General features: G+C 42.8%; 1 protein-coding gene across 1 annotated transcript in view; it reads right to left on the reverse strand.

Moving 5' to 3' along the window:
* The window catches only part of ARFGEF2 (ARF guanine nucleotide exchange factor 2), a 557,551-nt gene that overhangs the window by 282,188 nt on the left and 259,233 nt on the right, over window positions 1-16,130 (reverse strand). Inside the window, exons 22-23 of the mRNA XM_069243445.1 lie at window positions 8,768-8,915; window positions 8,218-8,317 (exon numbers count right to left, since the gene is read on the reverse strand). Coding sequence (XP_069099546.1) covers window positions 8,218-8,317; window positions 8,768-8,915 — 248 coding nt within the window. The remainder of the gene's footprint in view (window positions 1-8,217; window positions 8,318-8,767; window positions 8,916-16,130) is intronic.

Raw genomic sequence — 16,130 nt, forward strand, 5'->3', positions numbered from 1 at the left:
TTATTAGAGTCCCTACACACTCTTTTTAGCTTCTTCGTCCCACAAATACGTTTCCCATACAATGGAGGTTCTGTATGTTTCATCCACAAACAATTTAGTGTATTTTTACATTATGAGAAAGACCACTTTGATGCTAAGACATAATTGCTAGGTTTGTAGATTAAGTATGGTGGCCAATCTTACCGTTATCATGCGGGATAACACTGGGAATGTACTTAAAGGAGAGTTATAGACAAATATGTACTAACTCCAGCTTCTTTTCATCATTATCAGACTTTGTGAGTCTTGTCCAATGGAGCCCCAAACACCAGCATGGGTCAATAAGGAGTGGGCAGCAAGAGGCATTAGTTAAAGTATGGTTCTATGAGTAAAGAAAGGCAGGTTGTGTTGAAGTGGGCACCTAAGGTCCGTGGAGATTTTGGCAGCATAGTGTACGTTTAGAGTGCAAAATGGCAGGGAAAAGGGAGAAAGGGCAGCCTTGTACCTGTAATTTTGGTTCTTAGGGTTAGACACTTAAGACACTCTACAACTTCTATTAGGGAGTGCAAACTAGTTTTTAATAACAGGAAAAGGCCCTGCAAGGGATTTACATATTCATCCCCAATAGTTTCATAATAAAACAGTTATCCATAACATTAAGCTAACCATTGTAGGAAGCTGGCTCTTTATATAGTATATCAAAATGAGGTATACTGTGCAAAGAGTCCAGGGGGTCCCCTATAAGTGGACAAGGGCTTGCTCTACAAATCCCAAGTGCTCTCTTAAGGAGAGTAAGTGTGGTCGGACAGCTTTAGGCTTATCAGAGAGGGGTGTTAGACATCTACCATAGGCACACACAGTCAATAAATAAAACACATGACTCAATAGGAGATCCACATCACTTTACAGGTATCTTTATATATGTTTAGGCACCAGAATCAATATGAACAGGTACCTATGTTTTGCCATAGGAATTATCATGGGTTTTAAAAGTCAACACAGTGCAATTTTCTGAAGCTGCAATGTTACTCTATGGGAGAGAAAACATTTACGGCAAACAGGTACTCGAGAGCAACTTACAGGACCAATCTTCCAGACTTGAGTTGACTATAGGGCAGGGTCCTGGGCCACACCAACAGGTCACCTCAGGCGGCACTGGGGCAGCAGTGTGAAGTGGAGCAGTTCAGCATCATTCCTGGTTGAAGTCACTGGGGATCGGTTCAGTCAGAAAAGTGCCGCAGGATAAGGACTGGAGGACCAACCCAGTGAACCAAGGGGTTTAGTTCTTGTGATGCTTAGGGATGTATGGACACCTTTGGTCATCTTCTCCTTGGCGCGGGGCGGCTAGGTGTAGAGGTGCCGAGGACCGTTGAGGTACGGTCACCAGAGGCAGTCGCTGCAGAGGGCGCTCTGCAAAAACAGGCTGCAGACACTGACTGGTGGTCCAGTCCAACTGAACCAACAAGTGTGCTCAGGTCTCACTAGGCTTGGGGACATAGGAACACCTCTGGGCCTCTTCTCCTCGGTCCAGGGCAGGCGAGTGCAGAGGTGCAGTCGACTGCCAGGTTTACATCACCAGTTGGGGGTGTGGGGTGCCTGCAGAAAGAGGCTGCAGGTGTCGATATAAAGGTCACAGTGGGGAGACCCACAATGGACTTTGTTTGTGGAGGGACTGGAGACCACTCGGGCAACATGTGGTGCTATCTGGTGTTGGGATTGGTGGTCAGGGTCCTCTCAGGATTTCTTGTGGTGCTTGCAAGCTGCAGGGAAGCAGCTCCACAAAACCAGTGAAGTGGTTCTGCCGCAAAGGCTGGAAATCCTTCTGAGCTTTTGGAGACTCAAGCAGCTGCAGGATGAGGAGCCTTTGTAACAATTGTCGAAGTCAGCAGGCAGGCTGGCGCCGAGTTAGTCAATCGTTCTTCAGTTCTTGCTTTTCCATCTCTGGAGTGGTGTTCTTCTTCAGGTCGGTAGGCTCTGATTTTCTGGAGCCACGGGCTCCCCTAAATACTGAATTTAGATGCACTAGGAAAGTGTACGGTAGTACTCAATGGGCTACTTCTCTGTGGTCCCTACGTCCCCTATATGACCATTTCCTGTGGGGAGTGGGCATAACCCTGTCCCAGAGTTCCTACTTTTGCCATCACCAAGATGGCAGCCATTCAAATTTTGTGTCCGCTTCAGGCAGCTCGCCTTAGGGGCAGAACTGACCTGAGGGGAGGACACTTCTTTCTGACTACTAATATTCCTGCCTATCCAGGTATCAAATAGGCCCTGGGGCATGGGGGTGGGCATCCCCTCCTCTGAGGGAATCCAGATCTGCATACCGAGGGATGTGAGCTATTTGAAGCTCCCTGCCTTGGAATGCAGATTTACAGGTCATCCTTTTGAAAGGGCTGTGTTAACACCCCTGCCAGAGCAGGCTTAGTTCCTGACCGCCTGTTGGTGAAAGGCTGGCTAAAACTAGTCAGTCAGTCAGTACACCAGCAGCTAGCTGGGTAGGTTTTTCAGAGAGCACCTTTAAGGTGCCATCTGGGTGTATGTATTAATCAATCCATCACTGCAAACAGTGAAGCTTTATTAATATGTGAAGTTAGATACCAAACATCTCTAGTTTCAGTGACGCCACCATGTAGCTGGGGAACCTGTACTAACCAGTGTCCAGCACATGTACTTAAAATGGTTTCCCTGATTGCTTACAATGTCTAAGAATCAAAAAAGGGCATATCCGCTCTTGCAAATATGTCCTTGCATGTTATATAATGCACCCTGCCTTAGGGCTGGAAGGCCTGCTGTAGGTGTGACTTACATATATTGCTTGCAGTGTTAGTGGGCATGGCACACAGACTGTGCCATGTTGTGTTTTCACTTTAAGCTGCACCAAGACACGCAACCTGCAATGGCAGTATGCTTGAGCTAGGTGAGGGGTCCCTGAGGGTGGCACAATACACACTGCCACCCTTGGGGACCCGCTTTGGTACTCCTGCCCTGGGGACCTGGGGTACCATTTACAAGGGACTTACAGGGGTGCCAAAGGTATGGCAATTGGGGAACACGTGTACAGTTTTTTGGAAAGGAGATCGGGGACTGGGCACAGAGTATCAGGAACCCAGTGCACTTTCAGTCAAAATTGCATCACATACCATGCAAAAAGTGGGGGTGACCATGTCAAAAAAGGCATTTCCCAACACCCGTCAACAATTGTACACTCCCCCTCAGACCTACGGAGGTAGGAACATCAAGGAGGGCATGTATTCATCAAATGCAGATGATGGCCTGAAGCCATGCTCAAGTAAAATAGAAGTTTAGCTACCAACACCTACCCTCCAACAAAAAACAAAACATGAAGTCCTTATGGACCTTCAAAAGGTTATAAATCTTATACTGGTAGGAGCAACCATTACCACATTACCAGGGTCACCTGGATTTGTCCCTCTCTCGGACTATCAACTTTACAACCTGGTGAAGCCCTACTTTTATCAAATATCTGTCATATTCCTGTTCGGTGTTCGTTCAGAATAGTGTCTCATTTCTTGCTGCTACTGTGAACTTTATCCATTAAGGGACTTTGGATCTATCCAGGTGTCCATATTAGTTTCCTCCAAGAAGTCATCTAGGTCCACATGATCAGTGTATTCTTGTGTTTTTCCTTCAAGAGGGATAATAATGAGAGCTGCGTCAAAGAGACCTTATTTCCCACTTTTTCAGTCTGTCTCAGAGCAAGGACATTTTTCATCTTCAGGTTAGCTGCAAAGAAAACATCAGCTGTTATAAGGTTTGGTTTATCTCCAAAAAGGAATGGCCCGCTCTTTCTTTGCTACTTGAAGAACTAGCTTGGCGTGAATGCGGCATCAGTGGCATGCAATTATTCGACTAGGCTGTCTCCAGATTTTACAGGCCATGGTCTAAACCAATGGACTCTCTGGAATTCTAGCACTTTTGGAAATGTGATGTTCAAGAAAGAAGGGGGAGAAAGGAGGACAAGAAAAAAAAAAGTCAGCTGTTCAAGGAATGGTTCATCTCCAAAAAAGGAATGGCACACTCTTTCTTTGCTACTTGAAGAACTAGCTTGGTGTGATTGTGGCATCAGAGACGCACAATTATTTGACTGGGCTGACTCCAGATTTTACAGGACATGGTCTAGTCCGATTGACTCTCTGGATTTCTAGCACTTTAGGAAATGTGATGTTCAAGAGGCAGGGGAGAAAGGAGGACAAGAAAGGACACATATCATCTTTTTCCATTTGTTAAGGGACTCTGTAAAGGCACATGTTGTCCCTTCTAACCCTGATCTCCAAGTCTGACACTGTGTTTCAGAAGTCGATATCAGCGATCCAGTCTGGTGCTCTAAGCTGACTCTTCCAGTTCCTCCGTATGTTTCTCAAAAGTATCCAGTATCTGGTGAAATGATGTGACCTCTGCCCTCAATAATTTCACTTCTGCTAGACTATACAACATTGTGGCATCATGCTTAGAGGTGCTTATGCCTATCAAGGAGATTTGGTCATGATCACATCTAGGGTTACTTTCGAAATCTTATGATCTGCCGATTCAAAGTGGATTTTTACCCAGTCAGCAGCTGGCATTAAAAAAATGTTCCAACAGTATATACATGCATGCATAGAGTGATTGAGTCTGTAACCAAAAGCCAGGGAGAGACTGCACATTCAAGAGCAGATGGGTATTCTTTGAACCCATCTCATCGCCACATGGTAGTGACTGCAACCAGAAAGGCCACTTTCCAGGAGCGGTACTGGAGCTGGCAAGAATGTAAAGACTGAAATGGGTCCCATGAGTCCAGTTAGGGTCAATATTAAGAGTCCACACTGGTGCACTGCGCAGGGACCAGGGATGTGGGTATCTGGACGTGAAGTTTGGGCATTTTGCGTTTTTGGAGGTGGGAAAAAGGTCAACATAGGACCTACCCAGCCATGTACTGGTGAAGGGCTCGCGGGTGGTGCTTAGCAGGTCCGTAAGGTCCTTGTTGACCCCTAGAAGATACTCAGGTGAAAATAGTAAAGTGCCCAATACAGAATATTTGAGTTAATATGGAAAGGGAGAGCAAGCGTGAGCACTTCTGCTTCGGTAAGGAGTACAAAGTGGTAATTTGTCTGTTTTGACCTGGCCTTCTTTGTCTTGAATAAGCAGTGGGAAAGCCTTGAGGGAGAGGTGAATTGCCAGAAGCTTGAGGTAATTAATGTGGTGGTTCTTCTACTGGGGAGTCCATACAACATATACTGTGTTCTGATCGAGATGAGCTTCCCATCTAGCCTGTCAAGAGACTGTAGTAATGATGACTTGTGAAACAGAATCTAGGAAAGGCCTGGCCTGCAACAAATTGTTGCTGTTTCAACACTGCAAAGATTGATGGACAGTGGACAGATAGTTGTACGTCAGCCGCCACGAACAAGGTTGAAGTTGCTGTGGGGTAGAAAGAAATGGTAGGGCATAGCCCGATGGACACTTTGGAGCACCCACTTTTTTTCGTGACGGCTTGTGACCCTTGGAAGAATTGTCAGATCTCGCCTCAGTGTGCTGGCAATGACACACTAAAGTATTTTTTCAGTCGCAGCTTCTAGGATGGAGGGGATGGTGGGTGGTTGGTGGTCTATGAGGAATGAGCTGTACATTGTCTGTGCTGTCCTTGTCTCTGAAGAACTTGACCTTTGCCCTGAAAGGGCTGAAAAGCCTGCTCTGCTGGAGGAGCAGTCTGGGGCTAACAGACAGAAAAGCCTCTACCGTTCCATGGTAGAGTTCGCTTTATCACCAAATAGTCTGTCTAAAGAGATCTCCATTAAGGATGTCTCAACATCACCTGAGAAGAGAGCGGACCTCATCGTGGCATAGTGTGGGAGACAACAATGGTAGGCATGGCACATCCTAATCAGTAGAGTCCATTCCAGGGCGCATCACAAATTTGGCACATTGTGGCTATCCTGAATAGCCTGTGTAAAGAAGCACAAAGGTTGTCCAGAACAGCTGATAAAACAAGAGCCACAGTGTCGGGAAGTGCTCAACTAACTTTCACAGATCTCAGAGCAAGGCTCATGGAGAAGAAACTTATTTTTCCAAAAGTTTCTATTCTTTTAAACCCAGTCAGAAGGAATGGTATGGAAGACAATGGGGTTGACCCTGGTGGTGGCCGACTATACCACCAAACTCTAAGAAGAGGGATGTTGTGTTAGGTAGGCAGGATTGTCAGATGATGGCTATGAGCAACCTGTCTATTAACTAGCGGAACCAGACACGGCTTAGCCCAGGTGTCCAGAAGGACTTCATTAAGTGTCTCAATAAATGGTAGCAGTAGCTCTGTGGGAGCCTGCCCAGATTGTTGAACTTCTGATAATTTGTTAGTTTTCAATTTCATGATTGGCGATTGTAAGTCTAACACCTCAGATGCCACAACCTTTTGGGGGATGGCCACTATTGGAGGGAGTGTCAAGTCCAAGGCCATTGGCATTGTCAAGTTCCTCATACCAGTTTTGTTCATAATAATGGGGAACATAATCGGCCCTGCAATCGTAGTTGCCGTTGTCAGAATTTGTTCCAAAAAAGATTATGTTAAGTCTGGACCCTACCATATGATAAGAGCAAATTATCAATTTCAGATGGGTTGCCAAGAAGATGCCCGCTGGTTGGTGCTGGGCATGACTTTAGTCAAGGTTGTGCGGGTTCATTTCAGAAATAGTTAGCAAGACAGGCTGTATATCCAGCATTGATGGAATCTGCATTGCTGTCTATGGGAGCAGGACTGGCATGTGAGATAGTACCAGAACTGAAGCAGACATCTGAGTTGGTGCTGGACGAGATGCAGGCCCAAGGGACACAGATGAAGATGACAGCGGGACCGGTAAAGTGCCAAAAAACTACAGTATAGCCTCCCTGAAGGATTTTACTTACTGGGTCATCACTGATGGACCTGGGAACTCATGGTAAATCAGGACCAGACTTGGAATTGGCTCTGATGGAGATTGGCAGCAACACCAGGAGGCATCTTGCCCACTTTCTTGAGTTCAAATTTGTGGGAAGGGGCAGTTTCATGCTTGGATATTTTGTGTTTCTTCTTTGACTTACCCGAAGAATTCGACCTTGACTACAACCTGCTGCTGGAACCTTCTGACTTCAACTGAACACAGTGCAGAGTCTTATTGTGCTTAGAGACATGGAAATAGCTTTATGTTCCTGTATGGCCTTCGGATGCATCTCAGCACAATCGTCCACAGGACTTGGAGTCATAGTCAGAATCCAGGCATCAAAAACAGCCTTTGTGAGGGCGTGTCACTGCCATCAGTTTGCAACAGTCTGAATGGTTTGCACTTTTTGGTTTTAGTGGTGACATTTCCCTTGCACAATGGATAATTTCTTCAAAATGTTTGGTTAAAGTCCTTGGAGAAGCTCTGGATCCAGGTCTGAAGGCATGGAAAAAAGGAACTGTCTGCAGCGCGCATGGGTGGTGCTTATATGCAGTTCTGTTTATTACTTCTGAAGTGGAAAACTGTTGAGGCGGAGTTGCAGGAAAACTGCGCTAAAAGTTTCTGGATCCACTCTGACGACTTGGAATTATTAACAAAGTGAGAAAACTGTGGTTAAAAATATCAATCAGAGTTCTATAAGTTATTAAAAAATAATCAAAATACTTAAAATAAAATACAGATCTTCCAAATTCCCTCAGGTGTCCCACTAAGGGAGATAATACCACTGGACCTCCACAATACGAACAATAGAGTTCAGGGAAAAAGAAGCAGGGAGGAAATAAGATCAACCTTCTGTAAAGGCAGTAACTTTATGGCCTCAAAAGATTAAATATAATTGGATGGTTAAGGAATTAAAAAAAATAATTTTTGATCATTCCTACCTTATCGACATGTGTAAGTAGGCACATTTTGGCTACGGGAAGAACCACAGAGTGGATAATTTACCAATGATACACAGTACAATCACATTCAATTCAGACTTTGTTAAGCAGAGGCCTAGCTGAATGACAGACAGTAGGGAGGGCTGTCAGGACACTATGTGGAGAAACTGCACCACACTACAGTTATTCATGGAATTAAAACAATTGCTTTTAAAAAGCTATTGCAGGTATGTCTATTTTAACTAATCATGCCACACTTAAAATCTATAAAATCATATTGCATCAACAGAAAGCTTAAAAATAGCAATTTACTTTTGATTAGTCCCAGGAGAGTAATGCCAATTTCAATGTATGTCACTTTAAAATGAAGCACTGATTTCGCTCACCTGTCCACTGCTACCACAACACTCTGAGAACTTGTCTCTCCAACAGATTCTTGAATACTAGCCATCTGCTTTTTGTCAACACCACCACCAACAATAGTACCTTAAAGAAACAATGAACAAACAAATCCCATCACTAGCACTTTGTGGACTGCACAGAGTCAGGAAAAAAATAACTGATTTTCCAAAATGTTGGATATTATGTCCTTTGAAAAGTAATTCATACTTAAGTACCTTACCTTAACAAGAAGTAGTGTAAAATCTGCACTAATCAGCAGCAGGTGGAGCCAGCACAGAGTACCCTTCAAATCTAAGCAAGAGATCTATCCAAGTCTAACCTCACTACAACTTTGCCGAGTTCTAGACATTCTGACACTGCTTAGGGACGGAATTGACTCATCATTAAACAGAACATTTAAGCATTTTGTTGAGTTTACATATAAAGCATCAAATTAACTATGCATCACATCATGTACTTGCCTGAATATAGTTATGCTTACATGAATATTCATTTAATTTAATGACAAAGATGCAGAACAAATCAGATATTTACCTAGTCCCAGTCCCATGAATTCTTCCCCGCTGGATGTGTAGCTTCTAATGACACCTTCTTTTTCACGCCCGGTTCCAGATAAATATCTAGTTTTTACACCAGTGCCTATTAACTGCGCTAGTTCCAGCTGGCTGATGCATTTCAATATCTAAAAAAAAAATGGATACTTCATCTGAAATCTTTCATAGGTTTGGAGAAGAGAATGTTAGAACCTGTTTTATTAGTATGAGAACAAAACACAGATGTTTTACTTGTGGTTGACCACCGAGTACGAATTAGTGGGGTCAGGCAAGAACTTGTAGCTGGCCCAAAAAGTATTTTCACAAAGTTATTTAGGAATCATTCACCTTGGCCCTCATGGCATTACCAGTGACAGAAAGTAATGAAAGTGGCCTCAAAATAAATGATCTTTTAGATCATTTTATGAACTGTTAACGGTAGACCAAGACATACCGTATTTGGGTTCTATTTAAAAAGCTTCCAAGATAATTTGAAAAAAGGCAGCTGTTCTAAGTGAACAGTAGGGATTTGATGAAGATTTTTTAGTTGTATGAGTTCTTCCCTTGATAAATGTATAGCTCTTTAAATCCCAGCACGGTGCTACAGACATATTCAGCAAACTTTCTAGTTTCAGAACAAGAGAGTGTTTCACTTGAATGCTTCCTTTGGTCAACCATGTAATTCCTTTCTGGCTATTGTTGATCTCACCCTTATTCGGAACAATTACTTTGTATCTACACTGTAATTCTGGGCACTCAACCACCCAACAACATATTCTAATTGCCAGTTGATGAACACAGCATCTATTTGGAAGACTGTATGCTTAATAGTTGCAAAAGGAATGTGCCTGTATCCACCATCCGGAATCCCTATTAGGTTTTGTTGTAGGACAGTTGGGTTTTTGAGGAGGAGTAAGGTTAAAATTTATATAACAGTGCAGTTGGTGGTGTTCTACGTTTTGAAGTGTGTAAAAAAAAATCAACTTTTTAAATGATAACATGAATATATTTGTACGATAATTTTATGAACTTTTTTGTTTTAAAACTATTAAATGTTTTAACAGTCAAACTGGATTGAAAAGGTATCTTAACCTACAACAGGTTGCATTTAAATTATTGAATGACTAACATATTCTTTGAGGTTTTACAAAGCAGCGCTAAAGAGGACTCACATTCTCTTTCACAGTGAGCTTAGATGATAGGTGTTTTGCATGTTTATTAAATTCCGTATTTTGGAACAGAGATATATGTAGTCATGCTAAAGCAAAAAAGAAAATCTAAAAAGAGGCTGGATGATAGAGGATGGGGCCTCTCATTCTGACACTTGTAGTTCAACTGCTTCCACTTTGTGTATGCGTTTTTGGTAAAATGTGCTCTAGCTGGCAGAATAATAATCCTAGAGTCTGGGCAACAGTGAGAACTCAGAACTCAAATTGCTCAGAAGCTAAGCAATGGGTGTAGAGACACCGGGTTGTTTGTGGTGCAGCACACAACCATTCTGTTTCACTACCATTAAAAGATGAACACTGAATCTGAACATTTTGTGCACTGATTTAGTATGATGCATACTAGCCTACAAAATCATTTAAGAGAGCACTGAGGTAACTGGGTGAATGGGACAAAACGTGTAAGCAAAGCTTCATGGTCAGCTTATTGAGAAGTGCTCTGCCTAATTCACGGATTGCCCTTTCCCACTAGCACCACTTCTAGTTCATTCTGAACAGGTCTAACGAACGTACTCCATACTTGCTGAAAACATGGTTCTGTTGCTGCTCATTCAGTTGAATGTGTGATCCTACTCAGCTTATCCACCTGTCAAGTTACCTGTGAATAAGGAGACTTTGCTCTGTATTGCCTAGTGCCATAGCCTTTGTGTGACTAAGGGCAGCAGAATTAATCTTGTATCCTATGGTTTACGGACACAGAACATGAAGGCCATTTGCCTATTGTGACAAAAAAAATATTGAACACTGTACAAAAAAAGCCAGCACAACAACCTTCTAGCAGAGCAGCCTTTTAATTCAGATTGCTTCTCTTTGGTTTGAATGGTGTTAAGGCACAGATGTAGAAACACCACTTCTTGGCAGGGTGTCAAAAGGACATTTAATTGTAAAATAAAAGACCCAGATTCAAGAGCATATTGAGGGTGGTTACTGTGCTCCACACTTCTTCTACTGATGGTGCTTTGTCCAGTCAGAAACGTTTCAAAAACTGGCAGGAGCAGTATTCTGAATTACCAATTCCTCAAGGACTCATTGAACTGAATCAGTTACAGGACTGTCCTCTTGTCTCCAGGTTTCTTCCTGAACAATTAACCCCAGTATTACAATCATCAATTGCACTGTCCTTTTACCAACTTTTATACTGTCCAATTGTAAGAAACTGGGTTATTAGTTGACGGAGGTGAGAGCCCCACTCAGGCAATAATCACAATTCTTGTCAGAAAGAAGCAGAAAAGTCAATGAATAAACCTGTGCTGAAACCTCTGGTAGCTTGGTGCAAAAGCAGTCAGGCTTAACTTAAAAAACAGTAATGAAGTGAAAACACTACACAAGTAAAGTACCAAACCAATTTAGAAAAATAGAACATTTTAATAAACAAGCATTGGCAAAGCTACTTGGCTTTGTCAATTTTTTTTAGCTATGTTGCAAATGGTTGAAAGTAAAAATAAAAAGCTTTATGACTCAGTGCTATACCGTTTTTTTTCTTTTTATTCGCAGCTATGCTGCACTGAAGCCAGCGATGTGGATAAACTACTATAACGTCACTGCAGATCTATAGTCTGGGGACCGCAAGTACACACCTGAACTTTACATGCAGCCCCCAGTTCAAAACGGGTAAGCATTTATTTACAAGTTAATCAATGTGAAAGAACGCAAGTAACCAGTGTGTCCTGCACAGTTAACCTTTGGGCCACCTTAATTTTTGAAGACATTCTGCAAAAAACATGTAAAATATGAAAATGTCTCTTCAAAAAAACTATTTTATTCATATGCAGAATTGTTTCATCATGTATAAGTACATCAGTGCAAGTACTGTTTTTTAAGGATAGTTTTCAACCATGAATTATGAAATGTTCATACTTCCACCCACCCTGACAATGCCATTAGTGAATTCAGAGACAAGTCACTTATGTGTACCTTTTGGATGGCCGGCTTGATATTCAACAGAAATTTTAGTAAAATTAAATGTTGGGAGATGTTTTCATGCAGCGCACATTCTGAATGTATGAATGTAAAGATCATATTATATGAAATGATAAAGAACAAGTATTGGCAAAGCCTAAAGGTTTCACTGATGCATAATCTATTGTCTTTGTCAATGTTTTTTGTACATGTCGCAGATGACTAAAATAAAAATGTGAAGTAATGGAAAGAGCTGCCGATTTTGGGAATCAGATTTGAGTCTTGGCTTGAACCTTGACTTCGCCTAACATCCTGTGATCCAGACCAAATCATGTAATCTCCCCAATGTCATAAAGAAAGTGTCTTGATGCAATATAACTGGTGCCCTTTTAAAGCACTGAAATATTTTATAGAACTTTTAAGTGCTTTTTATAAAAGCTGCCCATACCGTGAAAAAAGGTGATCCGTACACTTTTAAGGTATGCCACTGTCCCAGGTGTGGAGAAGAGGAAGCCTGAGTAGGAGGAAGCACATGAGGGGAGAGAGGAAGGATGAGGAAGCGCAGCACTGAGGAGGTGGCGCTCCCATTGCACCACAGGGAGCACAGGGACAGCAGATGGTCGCTAGGTAGCGGGGAGATATCGGTCATAGCTTGTTCCCAGTTGGAGGTAGTAGTTAAAGATAGCAATAATCAGTGTTCAGTGGCTTTACTAGACCCTTTGGCCCCTGTGCCATTGCTCTTGCTACACCATTCAATTCATAGCCCTAGTGCCTGCAACGTAACTTCACTTGTGACTGCTTGTTTAGTAGTAAAAGATAGCAATAATGGGTGCTCACTGAGTTTACTAGAGCTTTTGTACCCTGTGCCACCTCACCAATCAAATCACGGCCCTAGTGCCTGCAAGAAGATAGCTACACTTGTGACTGATTGGTTAGAAGTAACAGATATCAGTAGTAGGTGTTAAGTGGGTTTCTTCAAACATTTGGCCCTTGTGCCACTGAACCTGCTGCACCCTTCAAATCATGGACGTACAGGCTGAAGGTAACTGCACTGGTGACTGCTTGTTTACTAGTAAAATGTAGCAATAATTGCTGTTCAATCGTTTTCCTATAGCTTTTGGTCCCTGTGCCACTGCTCCTGCTCCTGCTGCACCATTCAAATCATGGCCCTAGTGCCTGTTTGTTAAATCCACTTGTGACTTCTTGTTTAGTAGTAAAAGATAACAATTATTGGTGTTCAGTGAGTTTCCTAGAGCTTTTGGCCCCATTATTATTGCACCTGTTGCACCATTCAAATCATGGCCCTAGTGCCCCCAAGGTAACTGCATTTGCGACTGCTTGTTTACTAGCGAAATATAGCAATATTCTGTGTCCCGTGGGTTTCCTGGAGCTTTTGGCCCCTGTGCCCCTGTGACTCTGCAACTGCTGCACCATTCAAATCATGTCCCTAGTACCTACAAGGTAACTCTGCTTGTGACTGCTTGTCCACTAGTGAAATAAAGAAATAATTGGTCTTCCGTGGGTTACCTAGAGCTTTCGGCCCCTGTGTCACTGCACCATTCAAATCATGGCCCTAGTGCCGCCAAGGTAACATCATTTGGGACTGTGTTTTTACTCCAAAAATGTTGCAATTATTGGTGTTCAGTGGCTTTCCTAGTGCTTTTTGTCCCAGTGCCATTGCACCTGCTGCACCGTTTAAATCATGGCCGTAGTGCCTGCTTGTGAAATGCACTTATGACTGGTTGTTTAGTAGTAAAATATAGAAATTATTGGTGTTCAGTGGGTTTCCTAGAGCTTTTGGCCTCATTGCTATCGCACCTGCTGCACCATTCAAATCATGGCCCTAGTGCCCCCAAGGTAACTGCATTTGTGACTGCTTGCTTACTAGCAAAATATAGCAATAATTGATGTTCAGTGGGTTTCTTAGTGCTTTTGGCCCCTGTGCCATTACACCTGCTGCACCATTCAAATCATGGAACTTGTCCATGCAAGGTTACTGCACTTGTGACTGTTTGTTTAGTAGTAACATATAGGCACAGTTGCAGATGGAATACATAATTAATGTGTAGCTAAACATACACACAAAGGCTTTCATAAATATTGCCTTTAAACTTATGCAACTCTCCAGAACGAGTTTCCACAGGTGTCATATTTAATCCATATGCTTTACATATCAAAGTGAAAAACAAGCACTGCTAAATTTTGTTACAATGTAGCTGGCTCTTTCCTGTGAAAAGTTGTTATCCTGTGCTTGACACTAAATGGATCATCCGCCACGTATATTGCCTAATAGTTTTCAAACATGCATTTAGAAACGTTCATGCTTCGACTCACCCCAATAATGCCAATAGTGAACTTCATGCCCCACAAATAAAAGGCAAATGTTTTGAGCAGCTGAAGAACAAGATGCCTTTTAGAGATGCCTATATCTAAAATAACATTTTTAAAAAAAGTACAAGTAGGTTCCATGAAGAAAGTCCACAACATTCCTTTTTCCTGTAAACACTCTCACTTTGAAGTCAGTCAAAAGCAAAATAAACACCAAGCTTCCTGGAAGACACAGCTTGACATTTGATCTTGGTCTTTAAATGCCCAACAAATGTAATGAGATTAGATTTACAGGCCTATTTATTACAGAAAAGGAGTTTGTGGAAGTAAAGTGCAAACATGGCTTTAGTATGGACAGGTACGCACTCGCGCCTGGGAGAATTAAGCAAATAAAGGCTACAAATAGAAGCCCAGAAAATGTGAGTTACAAACTACAAAGCCAATGACAAGCAACGGGCAGAATGCCTTTCACGGTCAACTTTCTGAAACTCCCTAAGATGTCATTCGTAATGCTGCGACCTAATAAAATGACAACAAAAACAACAAAAATTCAATTAGTAGAACCAGAGTTATAAATCTTTAAGGTTTCAGTTAAAAGTAGTACCAAGAAGGACAAAGCGCCACTGGCGGTTATCTGATGGTGTTGGACCAGGTCAAAGACACAAGTTCAGGCCAACCTTGAAGGTGTACAGGTGGGATACAGAGACCAGGTGTGCACCGCTGAAGAGTTTACCTTCCCAAAGCCCATGAGAGAACCTTGGAAATAGCGGGGTCTGCGTAAGGTTGTTGCTGGAGAAAAAAAAATCAGTTGGCGCTGGAGCTCTGCATTGCTGCCAGTCGCTGTTTGGCCAAACAAATGGATTTTCACCTGGATTGCAGAATTCTGCAGGTTTGAGGCAGGAGGTGCACATTCTGACGATAGCCAAGAGTATAGCATTTGGAAGCCACTCCTTGTGGATCAGGATACAATCCAGGAGAGGCCAGCCGCAGGAATCAGGCATGTTGCGGCAGGTCCAGTTGGACCCGTTCCCCTAGGCAGTTGCAGGGAGGCCTCTGGAAGCTTGATGTGCCCTTGTAGCTCAAGCAGATGATCAGCTAAGTGAACCTTTGAGTCACTTCTGGGGGTCTTGAGTTCAAGGCAATCAGGTCCAGTCTTCCCTCTTCAGACAGCAGGGCTGTCCCTCTTCTGGACCTTTCACAGAATGAGGAATGATCTAATTAGCGGTTCTGCAGCTACACATTTATACACAGTGCCAGCCTTTGTGTGTCCCTCGTATACTCCCAAACTGGTCCTGTGTACTTCTCCACTTTCCCCTGAATTTGGCTCCAAACTGCCTACATGGACAAAGGCAGGCGTGGTGTCCAGTTCCTTTCTGCTTGCTATAGACACGATCCCTTCAAGTCTAATCAGTGCAGGACACAACTCCTACCTAGCCATCCTGTCAGGAAAACCTACTTCCTTTTGCCCCATGCCTTGAAGGATGGGCCCCCTTTTGTCCTGTCTGGAAGGAATGAATACCCAATATACCCAATATACCTCAAGAGAGCCATTCACAGTCATGAGACCCTGACAGTGGCAGAAAGTAACATTTGGTTTAGACAGAAGAATGACAACTTTCTAAAAGTGCCATTTTCAGAATAGTAACTTAAAATGTAACTTTACCATTAAAGAGGATTCTAAGCTACAAATCAGATGAGTGGAAGAAGCATTTTTCTTCCGGTTTCCAAACTAAAGTTATCACGTATTAAGAGCAATAACATAACTCAGTGTTAGTCTTTGGGAGAGATAGCAATAACATATAGCAGATAGTAGCGGTAGCAGTAAAATGTGACTTAAGGAGTTGTTCACCGAGAGGGCCTGTAAAACTAAAGTACACATGTCCTTAACATCAAGCACCTTGCCCTCTTAGC

The sequence above is a fragment of the Pleurodeles waltl genome, chromosome 7, assembly GCF_031143425.1.
Source record: "Pleurodeles waltl isolate 20211129_DDA chromosome 7, aPleWal1.hap1.20221129, whole genome shotgun sequence".
NCBI classification, from domain to species: domain Eukaryota; kingdom Metazoa; phylum Chordata; class Amphibia; order Caudata; family Salamandridae; genus Pleurodeles; species Pleurodeles waltl.